Below are 27591 nucleotides of genomic sequence, written 5' to 3'. Positions count from 1 at the left end.
AAATTCATTTACACACATTTCTCACTGTGAGGAGAAAACTAGTACACCAAGAGATAGTGAAGAAGGCAACAAATGGAGTAAAAAGGCCAAAGGCACAAAGAATGAAAGCAACATAGCTACTGTGAAGGAAATGTACTCAACAAATGAATGACAGCCATAGTGAATATATCTCACTTGCTGTGCTTTGGTCAGTGGCTTATGTCATAGACATCAACTGACAATACCAGTTGATCAAAGACATGGCGTTGAGCGATAATTACTTCTGCAGCCTGCAGAGCAGCTGTCGGGTGAAGAAGATTACACTGCAACTGATGTTCTTCAGCTCTGTTTGAGTATTCATTACCACAGCAGCTTAGTAAGTCAAAAGAGGTCAGTAATATTCGAGACCGTCAAGACTGACAGGCTCTTTGAATGACCTTAATCAGATAATGTGGAGGTTTTGGAGGCGATTTTTGAAGTTTGCAGACAAAAGATGATGAGAAAACATCACCTTTACCACCTGCTTTATTATATTATAAATCTCTATGATTAAGATTTGCAAAGCAAAAAAAAAGAAAAAAAGAAAAAAAAAGTATTTAAACCTTTTAAAGACATGTAAGGTTTCATGGCCAAGACTGCTATGAATACATGTAACTGGGGAAATACAACACAGCCAGGAAGCTTCTGATTCATTGAACTTCCTCTTTTGTTGAGCCCAGAGATGAATATCACAACACAGACCCTTATCTGACTTGCTCACTGCCAAAACACACTTGAAGGCGCACGACCGAGTATATACTTACAAACACAGAGAGATAATGAGCTGACAGCAAAGCACATGACTGAATGCAATTTAGCAACAGCGGGTACAAAGAATCAGATCAATTTTTTTTTTAACTTTCATACATAGCTAGGCACAATGATGCATTCATCATTACAAACAAGGGTCATGTTTCTGCAAGGTCACGCTCATGAAATAAAATGAAAATGGTTTGTGTAACGACAAAGAAAGAAAAACACTAAAACAAACCTTGAAAATTCTCTCTCTCATATTATATATATATATATATATATATATATATATATATATATATATATATATATATATATATATATATATATATAAATACACTCAGAAAGTATTAGAGAACAAAGTGGTTTATTTTTGCACATAGACTATAAGAGGGGCCTAAAAGCACCAGTGTCAACAATTAAAATAATAAATGGTTGCTCGATGATGTCGTACAACTACACAAACTGAAGTTATCTGAGGTCTGTGTGGCCAGTATTTCTTTCTAAGAACACTGCAAGCCACACTACAAATAATAAAGCCATATGATTAAACCAACTAAACAGCTGAATGGATTTCTGTATTTCACCTTCAGGCTAGTCAAAAATGAATCCAGAAACTTTAACTGATCTTTTTCTGCAATTTTTAGAATAAAAGTCAGCAAAAAGCCATCACAACTAAGTAAATAATGAAGAGCAGTCTTTAAAAGGTTAATACAAACACTGCTAGCAGGGAAAATAAATGTAAATGCAGAAGATTTAAAAAAATTCAGCATTATATGTGGAGGAGTGGAAGTGAAAATGTTAGGTGTGTCTTGTATTTACGGTGGAGTCATAAAGCCATCAGTGACTGATGACTAATTATACCAATTACCACGACGGCAAAAACAAACTGCCCCTACCCTTTGGTGACATCAGGATGAGGAATTTGTCACTTCCTAACGTGTTTGGAGACAGTGGGCGATTGACGACTTCCATTTGTGTCAAGGAACCACTGAAACACTTCAAAAGCTGAACACTGTGTGTCTAGGCTCTGTTTATGTGGCTGTTTACTCTCTGCAACACCTGGAATTAGCCCAAGGCAGATGTTGACCCACACAGAGCCTTATGTCCACCCTCCCTGCACTCATTTGCCGAGTCAGTATTCAGCCTATAAAAATGGTAATCGTCCTCATACACAAATCTAGATACAAAAATACAAAAGTAGATTGTTCACATTTAGTTCTGAGACACAGAATCAACACCAAAGCTTTATTTCCCGTCCCAGCGGAAAGATTAAATATACTGACTCTATTACAAGCCTTTTAGATGTCTTCCACCCACCTTTTATTTTCCCATTTTTCCCCTTATGATGATTATTCTTTTGTTGTAAGCTGTGAGGTGCTGGTCTGTTTGTACTGAAATCCAAATGCAGAAGGAGCTGGCTCCTGGCCGTAAGCTGGAACTGCCATACTCCCACTCCCCACTGCTTCTCCTTCTTCCTCTGGGGAACAAGCCAGAGATGAAGGGAATGGGAATGATGGGTAGAGATGGACTGATCGATGTATGAACACATAGAATGAGCGGCTAGAGATTCATAAATAGATAACAGAGATTCAAATGGGGGAGGAAAACAAAGTGCGAGAAAGTCTCTCAGAGAAAGCTTATAACACTGGGGGCCGCTCGGAGGGTGATGGGAAACTATGTGTGTACGTGCTGCAGGAAGAGGCCTCGCAAACTGGGTGGGAACACACGCGCTCCAATAAGACCAGAGGTTGTGTGTCCTGAAGAACACGCGTGTGTGTTCTGTCAGTTCTGTCACTGGAGGAGTGTACTTTGGATCAGTGCATTGACTCACCGAAAACAAACACAAAATTCTGCAGGCCAGAGGATCGGAGGCACGCTGTATCCAAGACAAACAAGCGAAATCATGAAAATATAGTTGCATTGACTGAGGCCCAACCTTACCACCCCCACGCCTCCATCCGCCCCCTTCTCTTGCTCTATTGCACACAGACAGTCTGTCCAGTACACACAAAATCAATTACCTTTTGGCCCATTATTAACAAAATAAGTCAGATGGACAACTCAAACAGCTTGTGTCAACAGCGTAACGTTTCTCCCCTGAATGCTTTATTTCAAACCAACAATTAATTCAGCTGCCAAGTTCCAAAAGAGCTGCTTAGTGACACTGCTGGTTCTAAAACTCATATTTTATTTAAGCAAGTGAAAATCTAAACACCGCCCTGTGTAGCAAATTTGCTGCAGAAGAAAACAAGCGACAACTTTGGAAATTTCATGAAAGAGACAATTGTTCTTAAATCAAGGTGAAAGCCAAGCTGTTGTCATGGCCATGTGCTGTGTTTTTGTCTGCCTATTAGCAAGATTTTGCAAAGACTAACTGACATGTTGGAGAGCCCATTAACCATTAACCACAAAATGATTTCTCTTCAGGTATCCTTAAGATCTGTGTTTTTGTAGTGTAGACCTTTGTAATCTGCATCTCCAACAAGTATTTTCTGCTAGAAAGGACAGATCACATTTGATTTAAAATGTCTGAGCCTGGAGAGATGATTTTCAGGAAGATGCTAGATCAAACAGGGATATGGCTCATGGCTGAATTACCAGCATGGGACATTTTTCATGGGGTCGAGAGAGGTTGCAGAAAAAAAAGAAAAGAAAAGAAGAAAGCGCAAACACGGTCAACTGAAGCATCTTGAGCATCTGCAGGTCCTTAAGTGGAGCTGACATATATGTGGATCAGAGTCTATAGATGCATGTGTCTTACCCCTCCCCAGTGCACATGCTTTCACATTTAATTTTTCCCCATACTTCCTCTCCTCTGTTACTGTTTCCTTCAATGTCTTTCCACATCTTTTATTCTGCCTTTGCTGCTCATCACAGGGACTCCCCAGAGGTGGAGGATAATCCCTGTTCGGAGCAGCAAGTCTTTTATGTCCTGGGAAGACACACTGGTTAGAGTGCTGCCAGTTCTTTTTCCTCTCTACTGATACCTCGATCAGCTTCCAAGCCTTGCTGTCTCCCGCTCTCTCTCTATTTCTTAATGTTTGTGCTTTTGAACATGTTCTTTCATTATATAAAACCCATTTCTTTTGCCAGGGATGCGACTACCACTACTAGCCTGTGTTTACACAGCATCAGCAAAACAAAAACACAACGAGTCGGATGCATCTCGAGGTATTGGAGAGGAATCTGCCACTGACTGATTCTATGCACTTATGTATGCTCTGCATGTTTTCTAAAGCGCACAGTCAAGGTTATTTTACAAGAATGTAATAGAAATGACTCTAAAAGCTATGTTCATGCAACTAGGACTATTATTTACTGTTATCAACTTCAGCAACTCAAGGCTGGTAGCTGCCCTTGGTCACTGAAGATTTATTTGTCATCCACCACAGCCCCAAAAATATATTGTTGCATATTTCAATTGCTATACCATAGTCTAGCCGAATTCTTTTCAAATCAAAATCACAAGATATAAAATCACCATTGAATATTTATTTTGGTCCAGGTTGTTATTTCTCTGCCTTCCTATACATCATTCTTGGAAAGTCCAGAAGATTGTGGCTTTCAAGGAAGAATGTAAAAAAAAAAAAAATGCAGCCCAACACCAAAAAAATGTGTAATGTTGATGAAAAAGCCAAAGACCAGCCAAATTTAAGGGGAGTTAAGCTAAAGCACATCCAATAATGCTTGTATACAATTGCAAGTGCTTCTTTATTTCCAACAGATTCACAGCCCTGCTTTTCAATTGTAACCTATAAACATAACATTAGTGAACCATGACCTCCATCAAGCAGCCTGTTCAAATTAAGTCTTGTTTGAGATTGAGTTGGTTACAATGGCGTCAGATATTTAATCAACAGTTTAAGCACAAAAAAGGATCGTTTTTTTAATGCAAATGTTTTTTCTCCATTTTGGTAAAGAAATACACTTTATATGTTTTATTTAATACTTGTATTATTAAAGTGAGGTTTTAGTACAGTTTTATAAACTGAAGGCTGAAGAGCCAGGTTAAACTTACCACATAAATTCACAGGTTGCTTTCGTTTAACGTTATTGAAAAGGAAAAAAAAGTTACTGTGTAAAAGCGGATATCTGATACATAATCTTGACCTTAAGAAAAAATTACAATGACAGACAATAAACCCTTATAACAAGCTATTTGGTGAAGCACAAAGACTTTTTCAAAGCTTTGAAAAAGCTTCACTATCAGGAATTTGTTTGCGTTTGGCCAGTGCAAAGAAATCTGAATGGCATCGACTAACAACACCGCAGCAGCTCTTAAGTGACAGTTACTATATGTTTTTTAACCAGGCTTGAAAGAGGAAAATCTTTGTAATAAAATAAAACATATACATGTTGGAAAAGCTAAAACATGTGATCCCTTCGACTAGTCTCAGGTGTACACAGAAACATGGGAAAAGTTTTCAGGCTTTCAGGCAGAAAATGAGTCATTCTTCCACTCTTACCACCGAACAATGATCCCTCAGTCCTATCAAAAGGTTCCTTTACTGCATGATACTTTTTTCCGATGATGCAATGATGCAGCACAGATTCTCTGTGACATTTGTGCTGGGAAAGTAATTTTCGAGAAAGTCCTTTCCCCATCGCTAAAATCCATATTTCTTCTTGCCTGTGCCTCTCATGGCCTGGATGCCCGTGAATTACGTGTTGAGATTGGCTTTGTGACAGAGGCCAAATAAAGTGGGTGTTATGACTGGCATGTAGAACCACTCCTGAGAAAAACAGGTGTCGTTCATTGGCTTACACCAATGTGCCCATAACTGCAGAGCCATGTGATTGGTGGAAGGAAGACACCACTGCACAGAGAGGAAGCCGCTGATGCCAGGCGTGTTTGTGGGCATGGGGCAGCGGAGGTGAAGGGAGAGAGGGAGGATGAGGAGGGAAGCGGGCGCCGCAAAGAACAGACCACCTGGATTACAGGCCTCAAAGGCCAGCCTGACAGAGTCAATCTGAACAACAGTGAACAGAAGACAGCCAGTCTGCTGACTTCCCCTCTCTTGCATTTTCACTGGCAGTCTGCCAACAAACACATGCTGCCCAGCAAAACTTTCAAAAGAGGCTTCAGCTCGGGTTTTTCCACCAACTTAAAGGGCTTTTTTCCCCCTTTGCCCACTGAAAAGCCAAAGTAAACTGATAGACTCAAAAACACAAATTGCAATATTAAAAAAAAAAAAAAAACATTTAAAAGAATACTTCAAGCCTTCATAAGATGCAGAAGCAATGCTCACATTGAGATAACAATCCAGCATTCTAGGGTTAACAGGATAAATACATTAGCTGTAGGCAAATACACTGGGAATTACCGGTTGATGGACCAACATTAGCTGACTGGAAGCTTTTAACATACCACTCAACCCGATCACTTACAATTTTTTCTTATTTTTATTAGACAAAATTTAAATACTCACTTATACACCAAGTCTGTAGTACTGCGAAAAGTATTTGTCCCTACCTAATTTTTTTTCCTTCTTTTTTAAATCCATGCAAACAGATTTTGCAGAATCTCTAATTATAAAACCATGAATTCTGACTTTAACTGAGGCAAGTGAGACCTTCACTTTTTTTAGATGTTGTTCTGGGTTCTTTTGTGACCATTGAGACATTCTTTTGTAGGCTGGCCACTCATAGGAAGGTTCACCACTGTTCTCCATTTGTAGATAACGGCTCTCGCTGTAGTTTGCTGGAGTCCCAGAAATATCCAGACTGACAAATGCCAATGACTTTGTTGCTTACCTGTTTTTGGATTTCTTTAGCTCGTGGCATAATGTGTCGCTTTTTTACCAGACAGGTTCCTACGTGTACGTGATTTCTTGAATCAACACGTCTGTGACAAATGTGGTTAGCTTTGATTTAACAATAGCGGCAATTGCTTTTCAATTTCAAATTTGGAGCTTTTTTCCTTTAATAAAGGAAATTGTCATTTAAAATCTCATTTTGTATTTACTCAGGTCATCATTTCCTAATACTAAAATCTGTTTGATTATCTAAAACATGTTAGTGTGACAAGTACGCAAAAAATAAAATGGCACTGTGTATGAGGTCTTAGTGTATTCATACTGTTTAGTGTCCATGTGGGCTTTCACAAATGAATCAGTATGTAACTTCTACAGACTTCGCCCTTTACCCAGACAGATGCTCCAGTCTAGCCAAAGGCTTTAGATGTGGTGCAAGAGGAGTCATTTCTTCACTTCAATCTATTTTCTTTTCTTCATATTTCTGCCTTTGCTTTGAGAAAATTATTTTTCCTGCCCTCTTGGCACCTCCACTGTGAGGTCACTCTGCCATATCTAACAAGGATCCTTAAGGCAACGAGGGTGTGAATTACTCTTTTCTTTATCCTTGTTGCATCCAGAAGTACAACACAGAGGAGGAGACAAAGAAATGAAAACACACAACCTTCAACAGAAGACAAGGGCTCAACCAAATCAGCAAACTAATGGGAGGAGGCCACTGGCAGATAACTTGCACAAACAGGCACACTCCTCTTTACCACACACATACTGAAGTGTTTTGCTTGGACTCAAATCCTTGCGATAGGGAATGTTCAGATGCCTGGCTGCCATCTTCTCTCAGCTGAGAAAATGCTGTCCTCTTGCCATTGGAGTGTCAGAGGAGGATAGTGAGGAGGACAAGACTCCCGCGGTTGTATATTGCCTCTGTAGATAAGTTGCACATTTTTCATAAACACACACAGATGCAAACACTCACCAATTAGACGAGCAAGTAGCAGGCCTAAGTTCCAACCCCCCTGATCCCCTTATCTACCCACCAATTGTTTTAAGTCATAAATATGTTACCACACATGCAAACACACTGCAATGATTTGCCATGCATGACAGCATGGGTATGAATACATAAACATAAAAGAAACCATGAAGCCATCAACAGATTATTAATTTCAAAAGCCCCACGTACACCCACCCACCCACCCACACACATCGGCTTTTAGAGTTAAACTATAAAAGATGATGTGCCTCGCCTATATGCTTCAGCAAGTATCTGAAACACATAGATGAGGAGGATATTAAAAAAGAGCAAAAACAATAATTAATCACTCAATTTATTCAATGGAATTTTATTCGCACATGACATATTATGTATTTATGTAACTACTAAAAATACATTCGAAAATGTTTACAATTTTTAACCATTAAGTGGCTACTTTGCTTGGCAAGTGACCTGTAAAGTCAAGAATTCACAAACCGACTTATCTTAAGGCTTGTTAAGCCTCAGCTTTGATAAACAGAAAAATATAAACAAGGGAGGATGACACCTCATGGAAAAGTTGCAAGTCATTCCCCTTTTCTGACAATCACTTAATTAAACTCAAAATGCAACATGTGTTTGCCTATTTTGAAAATAGCAAACTGCAGCTCCGCTATACGGCTATGTTACAGAGCGGCATGAAGCAGGATATCTGACAGACAGACAGAGGAACCAATCTGAGTGCTGTGCAGCTCGGCCCGACGCTGATTGATAGCTGGCTGTGGATCCTGAGGGGCATTGAGAGTTTAATCACCCATAACTGCAATTACAGACGAACACGTCAGACTCATAAAGCACTGAAACAAGATGAGCACCTCCTTCCTCTCCTCCCCTCGGCGCACATCAGCCAAATTCCACTAAAGCTCAAGGAGGAACAAGGGAGCTGAAGGCATAACCTCAGAGAGAGAGACACACACACAGAAAATCCCTACCTAGTGCAAAGCATTACAGAGGAATTGCAGAGCATTAATTAGTACTTTTAATATACTCATATGCTATAAAACAAGTCATTATGCACTCTACTTGTAGTACTGTTACCTTGTTGTGAAAACGAGTGGGTGTGCCATGTTTCTATAGAAGACATCTACTGTAAGGATCTCGAGGAGCCTTGATATACAAGATTCAAAAAGACTTTACCACAGCATCAGTGAACATTAACATATCAAATATGCAAAGCCACATACACACACTTATACCTAAAGCATGCATGTGGATGTGCGTGAGGGCACACACTCCTAATGATCACATAAAAGCTTATAGCACAGCATAAGACAGGCCTTAGGATGGATTAAGATGCACGCCTTTATCAGTGGGTTCCCACAATCCCCCCTAGAATATCTCCGCTCTCTCTTTCTCCCTCACTTTCTTTTTTTGCTCTTCTCAGTCTTTCCATTTCCTCCATACCTTAGGGAGATTGCTAGAAGGAAAAATAAAGAAACAGAAACATTCTTCAAATATGTATGTGAATGGACTGGCCGCTGGCAGAGGGTCACCTCCGCTCAAAGCAGCAAAGGTCCAAAGTAGTCATATTAATACTGAGGATAAGATTAAAAGTAGATGAAAAGGACAGGCTCCTTTTGTCACCAGGTCAAATGTTGGGGGGGCTGGGTGGTGTCAGAAGAATAGCTGATGCCATGATGGGAAACCAGAGATGAGAAAGCAGAGGTGGGAAATGGAAAGCAGATTTTTTCTACAATGGTTTCATAGAACTGCAGGTCTAATAAACACTGTGCGCCTACCTTCTCCACATGTAAGGCTTTTTCCACCGTCAAGTATCACTTTGCCGCTAACAGCTGCTATAACAGACATTTCTGTGTAGGTAACCTTCCTTACTCTGTCATATGTCAATCAACAGTATACTTAGCTCCCACTGGTTGTTGCTTCAATCGCTTGTGTCAAAGTTCAGAGAACTTTGACAGTTCGAAGTGTCACTGATCTTCCATTATTTGAGCTATGTATCACTGCTATTCTATTTCTCTGTTAACACTCCTTCAAGGAGGGGAAAAAGGGGCTCTTTGGGTCAAATTTTCAAAGAACAATAACTGTCATTGACTACTTCCTCATACTATAAAGCTGTGCAAAATACCCATAATAAGCTAAGGTGACAGCTGGAAACAGACAACAATTTGAAAAACATGAAACCCTTCACAGCTGGTGAGCTAGTACCAGAAAATGTCAAACATGAGCCCAGAAATGTACATCCAGTGTAATGCCAACGGAGGGCCAATTTAGACCTCTCCTCTCTTTTGGAGTGCAGATTAGAGACAAGCTTGAGAGACAACCTTTAAACTCTGGAGTTTACCGGGGGGCACGGCTGGTCACAAGATCAACAGAGCAGTTGATTCATGACACAGTGGCTACATTACAACACACTGCTGTCTGCCACATCTGGTCCCTTTAATAAAGAAGCCTTCTGCCAGGGGCAGTGAAAGTATTCCTTTGTGAACAGAGGAGGAAAACATCCCATCTTCCCCCTGTCATCCCCACTCGGGCAGATCTGAGTGTGTTCCTCTGCTATAGTAAGCGAAACCTTCCCACCTGATTGGCTGCAATCTACTCATCAGCTGCACAATGATGCGAGATAAAGAGGGTGAGCTGCCCTGTGTGTGAAAGGTCAACGCCTCTTGGCGCAGGGGAGCGCACACTATGTAAACAGGACAGGCAGAAGGATCAATCATGTAGAGCGTATTTATTAGTTTAGTTGGCCGAGAAGTACATCCACTGGAACATGATTCAGGACTAATCATATGGAGAAAAAGAGGCAGAGGAAAGAAACGGGGAAGGAGAGGAAGCGAGATGGAAAGAAGAGGGGGGGGAGTAAGGATGTAGGTTCAAGTAGAGACTGAAAGTATTTTCCTCCACCTTTCTTTATGTATATATTTGCACAACTAAAAAGACTGCAGGGTGGGTAAACACAGAAGAACTTCAGTTTCATCTTAGCTGAGCCATATGAACAAATATTGCTTGATAAATTATGATTGCTCCATAAATATAATAATTATATCCACAAGAAGATAGCGAATAAAAATACATTGATTCAAATTTCTTCACAGATTATTTTTTATCACATTTTGATAAATATATATGTTTCCCATTACAGGGCTTCAGCCGAATAGAAAATATGTCATATACACACACCTTCATGTAGACCTGTTTTGCATGTTAGACTCCACATTTACTGAATTTTAATAATTACTACACCAACAGATGATATTAGCAAGAGCCTCACCTCCCATCCCACCATGACTGGGTGGCTGTAGCTCAGGTGGCAGAGCAGGTCAGCCACTAATCAGAAGGTCGGTGGTTGGATCCCAGGCTGCCTCCTGGCTGCATGCCAAATATCCTTGGGCAAGATACTAACCCCGTGTTTGCCTACTGGTGGTGGTCAGAGGGCCCGGTGGCGCCTGTGTCCGGCAGCCTCGCCTCTGTCAGTGTGCCCCAGGGCAGCTGTGGCTACAATGTAGCTTGCTATCGCCAGTGTGTGAATGTGTGTGTGAATGGGTGAATGACTGAATGTAGTGTAAAGCGCTTTGGGGTCCTATGGACTAGAAAAGCGCTATACAAATGCAGGCAGGCCATGACTGTTGTTTCATCTGTGCGGGAAATGGGTTTTCCCCATTTACTTAGTAAAATCTTTTTTGCCAATAATCCAGATGATGGTCCGCCTCACTGCATGCTGTGCTATGTGAAATTTTCCTGGCATCTTTCAATATTTGATATGGCACACCCAATAAAAGCAGCAGTGGAGTTTTTACATCATCCATACTTACAGGACATTTTGAATATTTCTTGGAGCACTGATATGTTTTCTTGTCAATCTTTAAATTCACTCTAATCAGTGACAATTCCTTGGAAATCCACTTATCCACTAACAAATACATGTTAGCAGATAGTATGTGGTTGCGCATGTCCTAATATGGACTACTGCAATTCATTATTATCAGGAAGTCCTGAAAACTCGCTGAAAAGCCTTCAGCTAATCCAAAATGCTGCAGCAAGAGTACTGACAGGGACTAGAAAGAGAGAGCATATTTCTCCTGTTTTGGCTTCCCTTCATTGGCTTCCTGTTAAATCCAGAATTGAATTCAAAATCCTGCTCCTCACATACAAGGTCTTAAATAATCAGGCCCCATCTTATCTTAATGACCTTGTAGTACCATATCACCCTATTAGAGCACTTCGCTCTCGCACTGCAGGCCTACTTGTTGTTCCTAGAGTATTTAAAAGTAGAATGGGAGGCAGAGCCTTCAGTTTTCAGGCCCCTCTTCTGTGGAACCAGCTTCCAGTTTGGATTCAGGAGACAGACACTATCTCTACTTTTAAGATTAGGCTTAAAACTTTCCTCTTTGCTAAAGCATATAGTTAGGGCTGGACCAGGTGACCCTGAATCCTCCCTTAGTTATGCTGCAATAGACGTAGGCTGCCGGGGGATTCCCATGATGCATTGAGTTCTTCCTTTTCAGTCACCTTACTCACTCACTATGTATTAATAGACCTCTCTGCATTGAATCATATCTGTTATTAACCTCTGTCTCTCTTCCACAGCATGTCTTTATCCTGTCTTCTTTCTCTCACCCCAACCGGTCGCAGCAGATGGCCGCCCCTCCCTGAGCCTGGTTCTGCTGGAGGTTTCTTCCTGTTAAAAGGGAGTTTTTCCTTCCCACTGTCGCCAAAGTGCTTGCTCATAGGTGGTCCTATGATTGTTGGGTTTTTTTCTGTATGTATTATTGTAGGGTCTACCTAATAATATAAAGCGCTTTGAATCGTGTTGTGATTTGGCGCTATATAAATAAAATTGAATTGAATTGAAATTGAAAATTAATTATATTTTACTGCTTTATTTTACTGCTGCTGCTGTTTTTGTCTTAAGATCCTGTTGATGTCTGACGTAATGATCCAGAGCTATAGAAAACACCTGGAAAGCCATAACAGATTATTTGCTCATGTCAGAAGAATTCCATCTTTAGCATGTTTTTTTTTTAACTTTACAAGGCAAAAGTATTTTTTTTTGCGTCTTTTTGAATTCTTTGTTATGTTGACACCAGCAAATTTGCAATTGTGTATAAACACTACCATACATCAGTCTTCAGGGGTTGTTGTTCAAAATTGATTTTAGTATGCCCTGATATAACTAGTATCTAATAAAAGCAATAAGGTAGCCCCATGATGGATTAGCAACCTGTTCATTGTGTTTCCTGCCTTCAACAATACACTGTTGCAGTTCTGAGCAACAATACACAGTAAGGTCAGTAATCTTGTTTTGGACCTGACGATTAAAATTTTAAACAGAAAAACTTCCTTTTATTTTTTATTTACCCTTAGTGTAGTGGATCAAACATGAAGTAAAAAAAAAAACTCTGCAACCACTGCAAACATGATGTCAGACATGATCTCCCTGATGTTGATTTTAGACTATGATCCTTTTTTAAATTTTTTTAAATTAATTTTTTACTAACAGAACTTGCCAATGATCATATTTAAATAATGTAACATGTTCTAAAGTTAGATATTAACCCTCATTTCACAGAACCCTGCGCTTACTTTTAAAAGTAACGTACAGTATATGTGAAATCTGCTTTTGTGAAAGTACAGAACATGTCAGAAATCTTTTTGTAAACAAGACAGTATAAGTAAAAGGGAGTATATATCTACAGGTTGCATAAGGTTTTGTGACAAATATTAGGTCATATTCTGGGAAATACAAGATCAATAACACAGTTTCACAACACCGAGAGCAGGTCAAAGTTAACCTCTCATACTTTCTTCAGATAATATCAATATCTTAAGTCCTAATTCATGCAGTGAGATAACAAAGTGCTGTAAAACTGTTAAATACACTTTTTAGCATGCTGCTCAGAGAATAGGGTTGTGCTCATTATGTAACCTGCAGGACTGCTGTGGTTAGGCATTAATTTTTGCACTCCCACATACTAATTGTGTTGCATTCAAAAATAACCATTATGTGGACAGGTAGTCAGAAGCAAAAATGCTTGAATAACAGCAAAACAAAACTGGTGATAATAGACCTGTTTGTTTTTCCATGAGGTCTAAATGCTCCTTTAACCCTTGTGACCTCTGGCAAGGCAGATGGAGGCCAGAAAGCACAGCAAGCTGTTGTTGTATTAAACATAATGATGTCTATAGATACTTCAGCTCACATTCAGCACATCTCCAAGTGTTTATGCTGGTGTATGCATCCGCGCGCACACCAGTATAAAACTTACACTCTGTGTGCAGCTTTTCTGTGTCTCTCTCTTTTGATACATGTGTTTTTGACACTCAATAGTCTGTTTGGTTGTCTTGTTTCGATTTGCGCGTCGTGCCACTGAGCGAAGTCTGAATAATGGTGTCGGATGAGACAGTGCCACCACAAAACTAGCCCGGCTGTTGTGTAATCACCAGGCTCACACACACGTGCCCCGTCTGTGTATCACAATACATGGAACAGATGGCGGGGAGGGTGTTAAATAAACACAAATACACGCTCATTATCAGCTTGGGTTACAGGCAGCTGCTGCCGCTCATTTTGCCTTTGACATAGATGTCCTATAAAATCGCATCCCGATGAACACTTCACATAGAAGGGTGAAAACCAAATCACAGCAAGGCAACCAAACAAGTCATTTCGGATGCGGCGGGGTATTGGGAGTGGACAGTTGGGGTTAAATAATGTGAGGGCTCAGCTCGTTCTAATCACTCCCCTGAATGGTACACGCTAAATCTAAAATGCAATCTGCCACAGCTGGCAAAGAGATGAAAGGAACACAACATTGTAAATACAATAGATACAGTACATCAGCACATCAATGCAGGTGTACATGCACATTTGAGTCCAGAGACATAAATACAAGCACGCAAAGACACCCATAGCTATACAGCGACTGATCCTGGAAAAAGCAAGGCATTAGGCCTGCAGTGCTTTTCTTTCTGGCACTAAGCTCTTGTTCTGATGCTGAGGAGCTCTTAACTTGACCAGCATTAATAGATGGCCACTAAATGCCCCATGTCTTCTAGATTATTTCATAATATCTAGCGCAAAACTTGTGTAAATGATTAACTCCTTCTTACTTCAACCATGAGAGGATAAGATGTGATATGACACCCGTGACACATATTAAGTGTCAGAAAAGGAGAAAAACAAAACAGCAGAACTTACAATGATTGCCTTAATATGCCTTGTCTTGTTTTGACTACCCACCCAAACCCCACCTCCCTATGCCCCTAAAAAACACAAAACAATATTACAGAGAAGACTGGACCGGTGACTGTTTCCAATTTCTGTTTAATGAATGACCTCATTCTTTTCTCCACTACTCTAAATCAAACACAGGCACCTATGAGCACGTGGCACTTGTTTTGGATCTGCTGCATTTTTTAAACATTACCCATTTTAATTGATCTCATTGCACTGCTTTAGCTTGCCCCTTTCAATCTCCCCACATGTTTGTGAACTTGTTATAGTGATTCATAAAGGTCTGGCTAACTGAACCGCACAGCAAAACCATCTGATAAATAACATCCGATGGTGTGTCAATGCTAAACCATCAAGTTTAAACTCTCACTCTGCAATCTTTCACCGACTCTGCCACCAGCTCTTAATATGACTCTTCCTTTACCCGTCCTCTGTATAAAGTCATGCCACCACTGCTGCACAACTACACCAGTCGATTAGCTCATTGTCAGTGACTGTAATGGACTTTTGGACACAATGCCCCCATGGCGTTTGGTGCGCTGTCCCTACTCCATCACAGTCACATTGACTGACCCGTCTGCACGGGCAGACACCAAAGGTCAACTTTCTGCAACAATGCCCCAGGTCTGCCCAGCACTCAGAGCCCAAAGACAGTGGGTAAGAGTATGGCTGTTAATTGAATTTATGGCATTTTAGGTGCACAAAGTCCACCAGCTTGCTTGTTGAGCTATCAACCACAATGATTGAGTAATCTGACCAAAGTGTTTGAGTGTTTACAACATGCATGATTATGTTCCTGCTCTTCTAGTCTCTGCTGAGTACATAACTGAGGGATGGAACTGGGATGTTAATTGTAATAATCTAGCTTTAATACTTTGATTTTGCTCATAATCAAACCAATTACCATGGTCTTCATGAGACGTCACCTCAGTTGTTGTTCTGTTTGTTTGGCAAAACAGGGGCTAAAGCTTTAGTGCTGCTAAAGCCAGTTCCTAGAGGGCCACCAGCTTCTCAGACCAACACCATGTCCCAACAAGACATTTCCATTAGGCACTGCATTACCATCACTCCGTCAATTGCTTTCTCCATGCACCTCAGGAAGTGGCTCTCTGTGGAGAAAGCACGGAGGATTGCAAACACTTCTCCCTCCACCTTTCACATCCCAGCATGTGCTGGCCTGCATTAGCACACTCGGATGGGCCTGTTGCTGTGCAGTGGGGGACATGTGACATTGAGATATCAGAGTTCTGCCACCCTGCCTCCACCCACCATCCTCATACACACACATACAAACAGACATTTTTTTACAGACCTCTCTGGCCTTTCGTTCTCTAACCTACACCCATCAATTCTTGTTTTGCCCTTTGCAGGAGTCCAAGGGCGGAGCCTGCACGAGGTGAGGTGGCAAGTGATACATTTTTGACCTTCCACTTCATGAGATCGGCTTCATTGACATTCGGATACAAGTGCTCGTTTCCACTGCCTCTCCCTTCCCCCACCACCAAGCCAGCTATAATGCCAAGCATGTCGAATCACTTTAGCATCAAAATACCAACAGTCATCTCCCCCGTCCTCTCTCTCCTGCTAACTCCTTACCCCTCGCTTTCTCTCCCCCAACAACCCTGACTGTCCGTTTCCCTTTCTCTCCCCTCTGTTTATCCTCCTCTGGGGGTGGAGGGGGGGGGGGGGGGGGGCGCACAGAGTGGGATGATCTGTCGCTGCCACTGCCTTTCCAAAATCCCATTGACAAGGACAGAAGCAACTGACCATAGTGAGCAGAGGAATGGCTAGAACTGCCCCTGACAGCACTGAGCCCCAAGTGCACTCTGAAAGGACACCTGAGCTCCCTCACCACCTTGTTGACAAACAGGCCAGTGAACAAACAAGAAGTGAATAAGTCTGCTGTAACATTATGCTGGATCTCATTTTTGTTTATGATGGAGATGTTTGTAATAGACAAAACAGACAAAATGAGAATGTCTACCTCCACAAAGTCAAACTCTACATTGAAACTGCAAAGATACATTACAGGTTATTAAACGCTTCTGCATTCTTGTTACTTTCAATCGTGACTTAAGCCATGCTGGATGTTGCAAGCGAAGGATAGGAACAGGGAAACCATGGCCCAGAGAAAAAATAAGACTTTTGACCTCTTCCTTCTGTCTGGCCTCATCCAAATATCTTAGGTTCATCCAGATGCTAAATGGTAGCTTTCAAGATTCTTCATCATCTTAGAAAACAGAGAAAAAACAAAACAGGCGCCACAACAGATGGTATTTCTCAAAATCATGTCTTTTCACTCTCATTGTTTATTATGGTTATCTATCAAACATGGCTTTTTTCCACTGGGAGTAAATATTTTTGTCCATTGTACTTGCATGATTTATCCAAGCCTGTAGCATATTATTCTGCACATAAAGAACACAATTCTCACTGATTTTTTGAAGAGTATAGTACAGTAAATAATGGCTAAGTGTCCTTTTGTAAATGACACATGCAATTTTCTTGTATCTTGGTGCTTTGATGTTTGTGCATGGTTAGATGAGGCCAGTGCCCCTCAACACTTAGTCAGCCTGTCTAATATAAACAGGGCACTTTGGATCACGCTCAAGGATCCAGAAAAGCTGCACTGCAGGCTGATTCAGATGTTTCTATCAGCTAGCCATAGCAGAGATACAATCAGGAGTGAGATATCTGGGTCAAGATGCACGCATTCATTTATATTCATGCCATTGGTTAATTTGCCCATATATTCCAGAAGAAACCGACGTGCTTGGCTGTCATTAACATACTGTTCTGTGTTAGGCAACATGGGGCCTCAAGAATGAGAACTTGCTTATTCATGTTTAATTGAAGTTAATAAAAAATGCAGGGTTTAATTTTTTTTCCTCCATTTTTTTCATGCAGATGCAAAGCCTCACATACTGTACTGTTACTCTCACTCAAGGGGTCAAAATAAATTCCAAGGACAGCTGGCAGGATGAAGTTTCACCTTATCTACGTAAACTGTCTCTGAGAGAATATATTATCTATAGTCTAAATATAACGCAGCAGTAAATAAAAAAAAAACCAAGTGCTTTCTGCTGAACTCCTCACTGTTTTTAAAGGGGGGGGGGGCAATGGATAATTTGTATTCCACTGTAAGATTAATTAGGCATTCAATTATTCTGTACTCCTGATAATTTACATTTAAATGCTGCTTCCAGTGCACAACCAAGATTTAAATTTAAACTCAGAGCCTTTGAGAATCTGAGCTCAGGTAATTATTCAAGTTCAACTCCCAGTCCTCAACTCCAGCACCCATATTTCCACTGTGGAGATGATAATGACCGCACCACAGCGACGATATGACAACTTCTGTCCATCCCCCATGTCCACGGCTGCCCACTCTTTTCACTCACCAATGGGTCTGAGCTGTAACAATGAGCTAGCATTTCACTCTGATGGTGCTGCTCTGGGATTAAGGGCTCAGAGAGTTATCAAAGGCTTAGTCACTCTGATTTCTAGTGACCCACCGAGGATGGCTGCGGATGGCATTCAGTACCAGCACAGAGACCTCCACCTCTGCAGATGCATTCTAGCTGCTGTGGCAGCTGGCCACCAGGGGCCATGTCACTTTAGGGAATCCCATGGGACCAGATGGACAGTATTTAGTGAATCCTCCTTAGATAAAAGGACTAGCTGAGAGATTATTAGAGAGCAATACAAAAAGAACATGAAGGGCAAATGTGAGGACACACACACACAAACCTCCTATCACAAAAATCAATACATAAATATCAATTATGGGGGAACTGATGGCTCAACTAATTAAGGTGTTAATCGTGGGAATTAAATTTAACACCAGAATCTATTTAGCTATCTGGCGAATTTTAGTTTCTTTATATTTTAGTCTTAACATTGTGATATTTTTCGCTGTATTGCATTTCATCCACACACACACACACACACACACACACACACACACACACACACACACACACACACACACACACACACACAAAAACTCAAACATCTAATTAACTCTAAAGTTTGGCAGTTCTTATCGTAGTGAGGACAAACACCAGTGCTCTGGCTATAAGTAAACCACATACAACTAAAAACACGCAGAAATTAACTGGGCTTAGCATGAGATGAGTTGTGATTCTTCGAATTTGTGTATTAAAAATATAAAAATAACTTGTCTGTCCCGATGAATGGGGTTCAGGACCCATAAACTGCAGCTTAGTTACTTCTAGCCCTGTTGGCTTCTGACCTAGCAGGAAGCAGCCGGGAACAGCACTGACTCCAGCCAGCCAATTAGAGAGCAGGGAGCACGAAGCACACTGAGGCTAACGAGCTCCCTCCCTATGACCCTCCTCACCTCTTCAGGACCCCACGATGGGAAATATGAGGAGCCGGGAGCCACTTTAACTAGACATTAACCCCACTTCCCCACTCCAACCGCTACTCTAAAACCCTGCTGTGTGACCACAAGGTCCACAAACACATGCTGCCTCTCTCCAGAGGCCCACCACATGGAGTATTTCTGCAGAACTAATTCTGAAAAGCAACACACAGAAAAAACAATGAGCAAGTAAACACATATTTCTTGCAAGGAGATGGAGCTGTGTCACTAGCCCTACAGTTTACGCTGGGCTGGTTCTAAGTGGAGGGATAATGAAGCCTCTTTCCATGTAGTCAGAATAGAAAACGGGTTCCAAATGAATTGGCAGGATTTGTGAGGCAGTGAGATAATTCTGAGGCACTGCAATGAAACAGGGCTGCATTAAACACTAATGCTGCTTGGTATTATGTGTAATTGTTACTTATTAAAACATAATCAATAGAGAGTTAGAAATCACAAGATAACAATACACCTGGAGGGTTAATCTCTGCAGGTAGTGCCGGATACTCAAGATTGAGTTTCTGGTGCATCAGTCACATCCAGAACTAATGAAATAACAAGAGAGGGAGCCAGTCGTGATCATCTATGTCCAACATCCCCACCCCCTTTTCTCTCCAGGCAGAATTGGTCCTGTCATTTGGACCCTCCAAACACGGACCATATGCGAGTTCAGCCCTGGCAATCAGACTGCATTGTGGAACAGGCAGCTGAGTTCATCAGGAAAAAATTAGCCCGCCGCTCTACAGGCCTCGCTCCCATTGGCCAGTCACGAGGCCTGCTCCGTTTGAGGGCACCCCAGACATTCCTGCGGATAATCTTTTCCATTCCTCTGCTCAGCTTGGTGAGGACAGACCAAATCACAGCACAAGGCTTGCATTGTGAAGGCCTTTTTCAAAAAGCTCTGTTTTCAATGCTGTCTCTCTTTTACACTCGCTCACCTCATGCACCACATTTCCAAAATAGAAAAAAAAAAAATCCCATCATGACTTCTTGTTCTCATTAAAAAGCAACAGAAAAAAAAGTGAAAAGAGGCCCTAAATGTTTTGCCTTTTTTCTAACATTATCCTGTGGAAAAGTGAGGTCTTGAATACTACATTTCTCACGGTCCTTTTCCAGTAAAAGTTTGTTTTTGAAAAGCCCAAACAATGTAAAACCACTGAAACCGGAGCCGAGCCACATCAGTGTGCTGCCCGGAGTTCAGCAGATCACTGCTGAATACAGCTCCCCCGGGCGAGGCTCGCAAGCCTTCCCAGAAACCTGCTGCTTGGTCACCCCTACACGCCTCACGCCCCCCACAGCAACTTGTCATTGTGGCCATAGTTGGGCAGCTGGAACATCATGATTGGAAGACAATCACACAATCTAGGGGCACTGGTGAATTTATAGAAACATATTCCATAATTAGACCCACAGATTATTACAGAGTCTATAAACTTAGACTCCAGAGCGGCTAGCCACCCCTCTGCTGCTATGACTTAACAGTTAGGTAACTTTCTCTGGAGGTATCCAGTGCTCTTGGCTGCTTAACACACCACCGATTTACTTTAACAACTCATGCGAGAATAGCAACAAGAAAAGAAACTTCACTCCCCTAACTCCTCCTCTCTTCTCTATTTGCCCCTGAGTCTGACACAGACAAAATAATCTAATGTTACTTGTAACCTGGTGTCCTACCAGTCTTAAAATAGCCACAACACAAAGACGTAAAACCTTTAACATATTTCAGTGAGACTACACAACTTATCCAGATAGTCCCAATTGTTCGGAAAACACATCCACCCTCATTATTAAACTCTGACAGTAAAATATGTTGCAATCAATCAAGACAACTCTGCAAAATACACAAAGATGGGGGCGAGGTTGGTAGAATAACTGTGCACCTCATCGTGCTGAAACTTGTCCATATGAAAGTATTTGCCTGTGAAAGAGAGGGTAGTGGGTTCTCATTTTCTCCCCCCTTCACAGAGCAGGAAGAGAAAAGAAGACAGTTAAGATTTACTATTGATTTTGAAAAAAATATAAAAACCAATAATATTTTAAATAAATACACAAACTATGGTTAAAAAACAAAACAAGACGCAGACTCCCTCCGTGAACACTTGGCCAGTGAATTTTTGGATATAAAATACCATCTCTTCAAGATTCTACTTTAATAGTTAGCAGTGTAAAATTTTGCAAGAATTCACCTATAATTTATTCAATACTGCCAACACTGTGCAGTCACAGTGACCTTGACCTTTAACCACCAAATTGAAACCCGTTTACCTTTTAGCACATGGTGTACGTTTATGCCAGGTGTAATGAAATTCTCTCCATGGCGTTCGTGGTTTGCACAAGAGTGTGACAGACATGAGGTGACAGTGACCTTGACTGCTTATGAGGAAAATCTAAGCATTCCCTCAAGAGTTAAAGTGACTGTTTGTTCTAAATTGCATGGCATCATTTAAGAAATACAATAATATGAGAATAGCATGCAGATGGACAACAAAACCCACAAAGCTTAGGTCACAATTTGCACAAGCATTGAGGTATAAATCTTGTATACAACATGAACAATATTATTCCATTCAAAATTTCCCGTCTTTTGAGCCCTTTCAGTGTTTCAAGGATAACAATGTGTCTCATTCTCAAGGGAAAACGTTTACTGCAGTAACAACTACAACAAGACAAAGAAATGAATAAAATTAGTGTAATCTTATTATTAAATTGGATTGCATCTTTTCTTCTTTTGGATCACTGTCAGATTTAATAAGACGATTTAAAATGTGGAAAGTCCTAAAGGCAATTTTGATGCAGACTTGAAAGAAACATGCATGGATACTATCTTTGGTTATCACGCACAGATTGTACAACAAGACTGATCAGATTTTGTAGTTAAGCAAAACTTATGATTCAAAGCCTTGAACTTTTTGTTTCGAATTGTGTTGGTAATCCTTAAAAAGGAAAAAAAACCCACAAATTTACTGATTATAGAACTATTTGAGTTTTTGGACATGAGGTGTTTTCCCTAGCTTTGAAAACGTATCAACAGTTCTCGAATGTTTAATAAGATTTACTCGTTATTTTTTAAATCCAATATACCACCTCAATAAATGAATTCCTCAGATGCATCTGAGAGCACTTAATAAGAAAAAAAGGGGGGGGGGGGGATCAAACAAAACAGGAAAGAATTATGATTAATTTGCAGTTCAGTGCAAAATGAAACAAAATAATCAAAACTCTGAGCTAATTTGTTTCTAAAAGGAAATGGATTTCTTTCAGAAAATGTTTGTATTCTCCAACAACAGAAGGCTAAAAAAATAAAGGTTTTTGCTTAGGAAAATTGTTTCAGAACTAATAAAAAATTTTTAGATTTCGATTTTAGAACACTTCTACTTTGTGCAGAAGAATCAAACAGATGTTCTCAGAGGTTGTTTGTTTTTTTATAGTGTATGTTGAAGTGACTTTGTCCTAGCACACAAGTCATGCTCTCATCACAAGGCAGGCAGCTCAGCTGGTAACAGCACTGATAATGCTGAATGAGGGAGCCTCAGGGATGGAATGATAAATGTATCAGCATTAACCACATGTTCTGCACAGTTTGGACCCCTATTCATTAGCCACATACCAGACAGTTCAGTTCAGAATACCCACTGATGTCAGCCTCTGCTTGTCTGAGAGGGCCGACTGAGATGGTGGGAGGAAGGGGGCCATTCTCAGAGCACCTCTGTTAACTTGTCCATCATTGGGGCTCCACATGCAAAGACACCATTAATCATAAAAACCAGACGGAACACTGCCTCCTGAAAGGGTCCCCGAGCCACACCTCAAACCAGAGGTTGTGAGGCGTATACATGTATGTGCATCAGGTTTGGAGATGACTTCTTACCTCTTAGATTGCACAGTGTATTCCCTCATATTTTCCCCAAGATCAAACAAAAGAACAAAGCAACATAGTATCAACAAGAAGTTTAACAAGTTGGTGTTACCTGAGGATAGACGGCGGTCATGGAGGGGGCACACACCACTAAAACAGGAACAAGCGTCACCTGAGCGACCTCGCTGCATCGGAGGAGCTAGAGAGCACTGGGGCTTCAAGAACCCTGTAATGAAAGAAATACAGAGAAATTAAACACAAAAGACAGGAGGAATATGGAGAAGATGATAAAGCAGATTAAACTTTGACATTACAGTGATTGGGCCACCATCAGCACCAGCATACTGTTCAAAATGTATAGCTTTGTCACCTCTTGGCCAGGACTACCTTGAAAAAGAGGTTTTTAAGCTCAATGGGACTTTTCCTGGTTAAATAAAGGTTACTAATAATAAAATTTGTAATCAGGTGTACATCGCCCTAAACACCTCTCTTGTGGCACTGAGCCAGCTCACTGCCCATGAGTTTTGTATGTCTGTATCCAGCCTTGAAGGCTCCACAGAGTGGACAGAACCTGCAGAGCGCTGGCTAGGGCTGGTTTGTGGAAAGGCAAAAGGCTTTTGGGCACAGCACTAAGGTTAGTAGCTCTGTGTGGTCAAAATGCCAGAGTAAGTTGGGGTGCCTGAAGGGGATGGAGGAGGCCGTCATACTGTCTGTCTCAGGGGTCGCAGTGGTCATTTTCAATAGGGAAGCCATTATCTGGCACAATAAGGCAACTGAGGATGCTGTATGCCCTCCAGGCAAGTGCTCACAAGTCACTGACATCATCCAGCAAAGAAAAGCTCAACAAACAAATCTAGATTGTTCAAAACAGCAATGTTTGGAGAAATCTGTCCTGAATTATAGAACCCTAATACTATCCCAAAGTCCTCAATTTGATGAACTTAAAACAAAATAGAGAAGAATACAGGAGGTTCATGATGGAGCTTAAAGAACTACAAATCTATTAATATCAAATTACAAAAATGTCCCAGACTGAGTAGCACTAACCTTTATGATTGATGATGATACCATTTTTTATTATTTCTTATAAATGGACTGAAAGTGGAATATGAGTGGTATTTTGCTTCACCTACAACGCAGCCAAAAGGAAAACCTGTGTGTGCAGAGAAGCAGTCGCTCCATCTTTATTGACAGGGTAGCTCAAGCAGATCTTATTGGCATTAGAGGACCTCTGCAAATCCAAACTTTATTCACTCCTTAGGAGGACTTTTGGATTTTCTGCAAACATCAAGAGCAGCAAGCGGAAGAGCCCTCCCCATCGCTGTTGTCTGAGCCCAATAAAGCTCCTTTATTACCACCATGAAAAACATGTCACTCCAGATGAGCTCAGAGAATGACATTTAAAACAGGCAAAGAGATATTGAATTAGTTCCCCATGATAAGCTGTCTGAGATGCTGATATTTATTTTTCCTGCTTTTAAGGGTGTACCATGTGGAAGTGCATGTGCAATCATATGGACATGTGAGCAGGTGGGGCTTTCTTAATCGACACATTCATTAGTATTACAGATGATTCAGGGACTGGCAAGATAATTCAAGTCTGGATCAGTCAGAGCAAAGAGACAGACTGAGGTCATCTTGAATATCACAAATTAAATAAAACAGGCAAAGAGGAACACATGAAACTAAAATAAAGCCTGTTTATTCTCGTGTCACGCATATCACTTATTTCACTGTTTAATGAGCATCATATCATTGTCATCAGATGTTGGAAAATGTCATCTTAAAATAACAGCAAAGAGTCCCGAGCCCCGCTTTATGGGAACCATGAAGATTACAGGCATCTTGGATGAGGATCAATCAAATGTTTGCGATTCAGAAAACAATACCCTAACAGACTCTGTGTGTGTGTGTGTGTGTGTGTGTGTGTGTGTGTGTGTGTGTGTGTGTGTGTGTGTGTGTGTGTGTGTGTAAGTTCTGATTTGTAAGTGCGCTGTCAATTTAATGGGATTAGTCCAAACCATAATGCAGTTAAATCTTTTACTCTTAGCTTGGAAGCCAAGTATGAGTTAAGATCATTTCAATATGATATACCAGATTATATATTTGTGCAAGCCATCTCATCACCACCCTAACACAGTGACTCAAATCACTTTTATGGCATTATTAATTACAGATAAGAATATTCTATTGTAGACTATGAAATAAATTAACATGACTTTTCTTTTCTTTCCAAGCTGAATAGAAGGACATCAAAATGAATCAACCACACCATTTTTTAACCAAACATACACACAAGAGTAGTTCTTCAGAAGGAACTGTGTCAGGACTCATGGAGAAGGAGAAGAAGGGTGCAAGAGAGGGGGAGGGAGTGAATCTCGGAACACAATAGTTCTGCCATACTCAACCATATTTTTCCCGTCTTTGCCAAATTAAGTTCTTCAAAAACACGACACACTCCCGGTTGAAGAAAGGGGCTGGAGGCCAAACAGTGACACATGGTATAGTGCTTCGAGTAATGTCACTAAACATTAAGGAATTTCCATATGAGCCCTACCTACCTCCCTACCTCCCAGTCAAGTTGCACTTTTCCAAAGTCAGGAGTAAACTAAGGAGACAGCAACACCCACCTCCCACAAAAAAAAAAAAAAAAAAGCCTTACTCTGAAAGCAATCCACTGGAATAATGTTCCCACGAGACAAAGTAATGTTAAAGCAATCTGAAATTTCACTACAGAATAAGGAAGAGGTAAAGACAAAAGAGAGAAAAATTCGTTTGAAGCTGAAAATGATCTCAAAACCTCAATGTGTATTGTAAAAACACCTACCATATATCAAAAAAATGGTTTAAAAAAAAAAAAGAAAAAAAAAGAAGGAAGAAAAACTAAGTTGGTTACGTTGCTGCTGATAAAAAACTTGAGTTTAAATCTCAAAAACATAATTAAAAGGAATGAATCATCAAATGTTTAGTTGGCAGCTGTAAAAATACTTCAAGAATGATACATTTGACAGGAATCCGTCTTTTTTTTTTCTTTCTGTTGGCTCGATAAATCATTTTGAGTGAAGGGCTTTACATTTTAAACCCTGAAGGACTTGATGAAAGTGTACGACATGTATGTGCAGGTTCCAGACCTGCTGTTGTAAAAGGTAAGGTTGGTACATGTCTCGTCATTAAATCTTCTCCAGCACTGCATCATTATGCCTTAGTTCATATACTCAAGCAGGATCTTGATTACTAAAGTGTTTGATCTTGCACTTCATTTCTAAGCGGCAAGGATCTCATTGGCTTTAATAACTGCATGATCCAATCTTCCAGGGACAAGCTCAAAACCTTCCTTTAACAGCCAATCGGCATTATCCTTTCCAGCCATCATGGGGGATCAGGGCAATGTAAACACGCTGGGAGTTTCCTCATTAAAGACAGCCTGCTAATGAAATCCCATCCAGCATTTACAACCTTGTGCTAATGAAGGCAAGCCTTTGAGATGTTCTGCTAATGAAAGAAGGGCTTTTTATTGATATAAAGCTAATAAAAGAAAGGCTTAATGACAAGGTTCTAATGAAACAAAGGTGTGTAAATGTGGCGTTATAACAAAACCCACTGATAAGGTGAAATCTGCAGCATTTTCATTTAAGCACATTTTTTATTTACTGCAGATAAATAAATGACTAGGTCTCCAGAATTTACAAGACCTCACAAACTGGGGCCTGTTGAAGAAAATGCATTCAAGCATTTATGAGTTTAAGGGTTCCTAGCTGAATTCTCCTGAAGAGTAAGGATTGTTCATGTCCTACAGTATGTTGCCAGGGTGAACAAGCCCAAGGTCAAAGTTCATTGGCCCGCTAATGCATCTCCAAGGTGCAATAAAAAAGCCCTTCCTTTATGGGACTTCAGGGGCTAAGATCCTGATAGAGTGCTTGGAAGGATGGGACAGCGGGGGCCATCAACCGTTACTGTTACCATCATGACTGGCACCTTCGGCTGAAGGAGGCCTCAAACCTCCATGCACAGAAGGAGATTTCAACTGCTCAATTGTGTTTGCCGACATGTACTTGAGATATGTATTTTACTGAATTCTCTGTGTATAAAATAGCATACAATTACACTGATTATGCTGTTCCAAGTCCTTCTGTTTTTTTTGTTTGTCTTACATCGGTTTATTGATTTTTAAAAATCCCCATTTTTAAGCCCCACCTTAAGCTAAATTTTTATTTTATTTTTCTGTGCTCATGATATAAATGTATTTTTTTTAAATTTATTAATTAATCATGAAATTAATTGGCCCGGTCTTATGTTAGCACTATGTCAGAGGTTACTGTAACACACTGTGTTTATATTTTAAATGACACACATCAAGCGTAGCTATTTACTTTCATCTGATTTCCATCATCCACCTACATCGCCTCCTTATGCCTGTAGTTACCATTCAATAAAACAAATCCTGTGTACAGACGCAAATCTTTTTTTTCCCCCATCTGTTTAGATATATAAGATGCAGGATCCATCCACTGATAATCAAACATTTCTTGAGTGAAGCATTTCTCTCAGAAATGACAGGAATGCTGCCCTTATTTGTTGATCATCAGCCTGTCCCTG

General features: G+C 40.6%; 1 protein-coding gene across 8 annotated transcripts in view; it reads right to left on the bottom strand.

Annotated features, from left to right (window-relative positions):
- Positions 1–27591, bottom strand: part of rxraa (retinoid X receptor, alpha a) — a 107334-nt gene that overhangs the window by 55166 nt on the left and 24577 nt on the right. For 4 of the 8 annotated variants that reach the window (XM_026174281.1, XM_026174284.1, XM_026174282.1 and 1 more), the window contains exon 1: positions 2092–5234. In XM_026174281.1, the coding sequence (XP_026030066.1) occupies positions 2092–2695 (604 nt within the window). In that variant the 5' untranslated portion in view covers positions 2696–5234. The other 4 variants (XM_026174287.1, XM_026174286.1, XM_026174288.1 and 1 more) reach the window with 3 other exon arrangements.

This window comes from Astatotilapia calliptera, chromosome 7 (assembly GCF_900246225.1).
Source record: "Astatotilapia calliptera chromosome 7, fAstCal1.2, whole genome shotgun sequence".
In the NCBI taxonomy this organism is placed as follows: Eukaryota; Metazoa; Chordata; class Actinopteri; order Cichliformes; family Cichlidae; genus Astatotilapia; species Astatotilapia calliptera.
The sequence above is the reverse complement of the archived record's forward strand: the minus strand, read 5'-3'. Positions and strand labels throughout refer to the sequence as shown.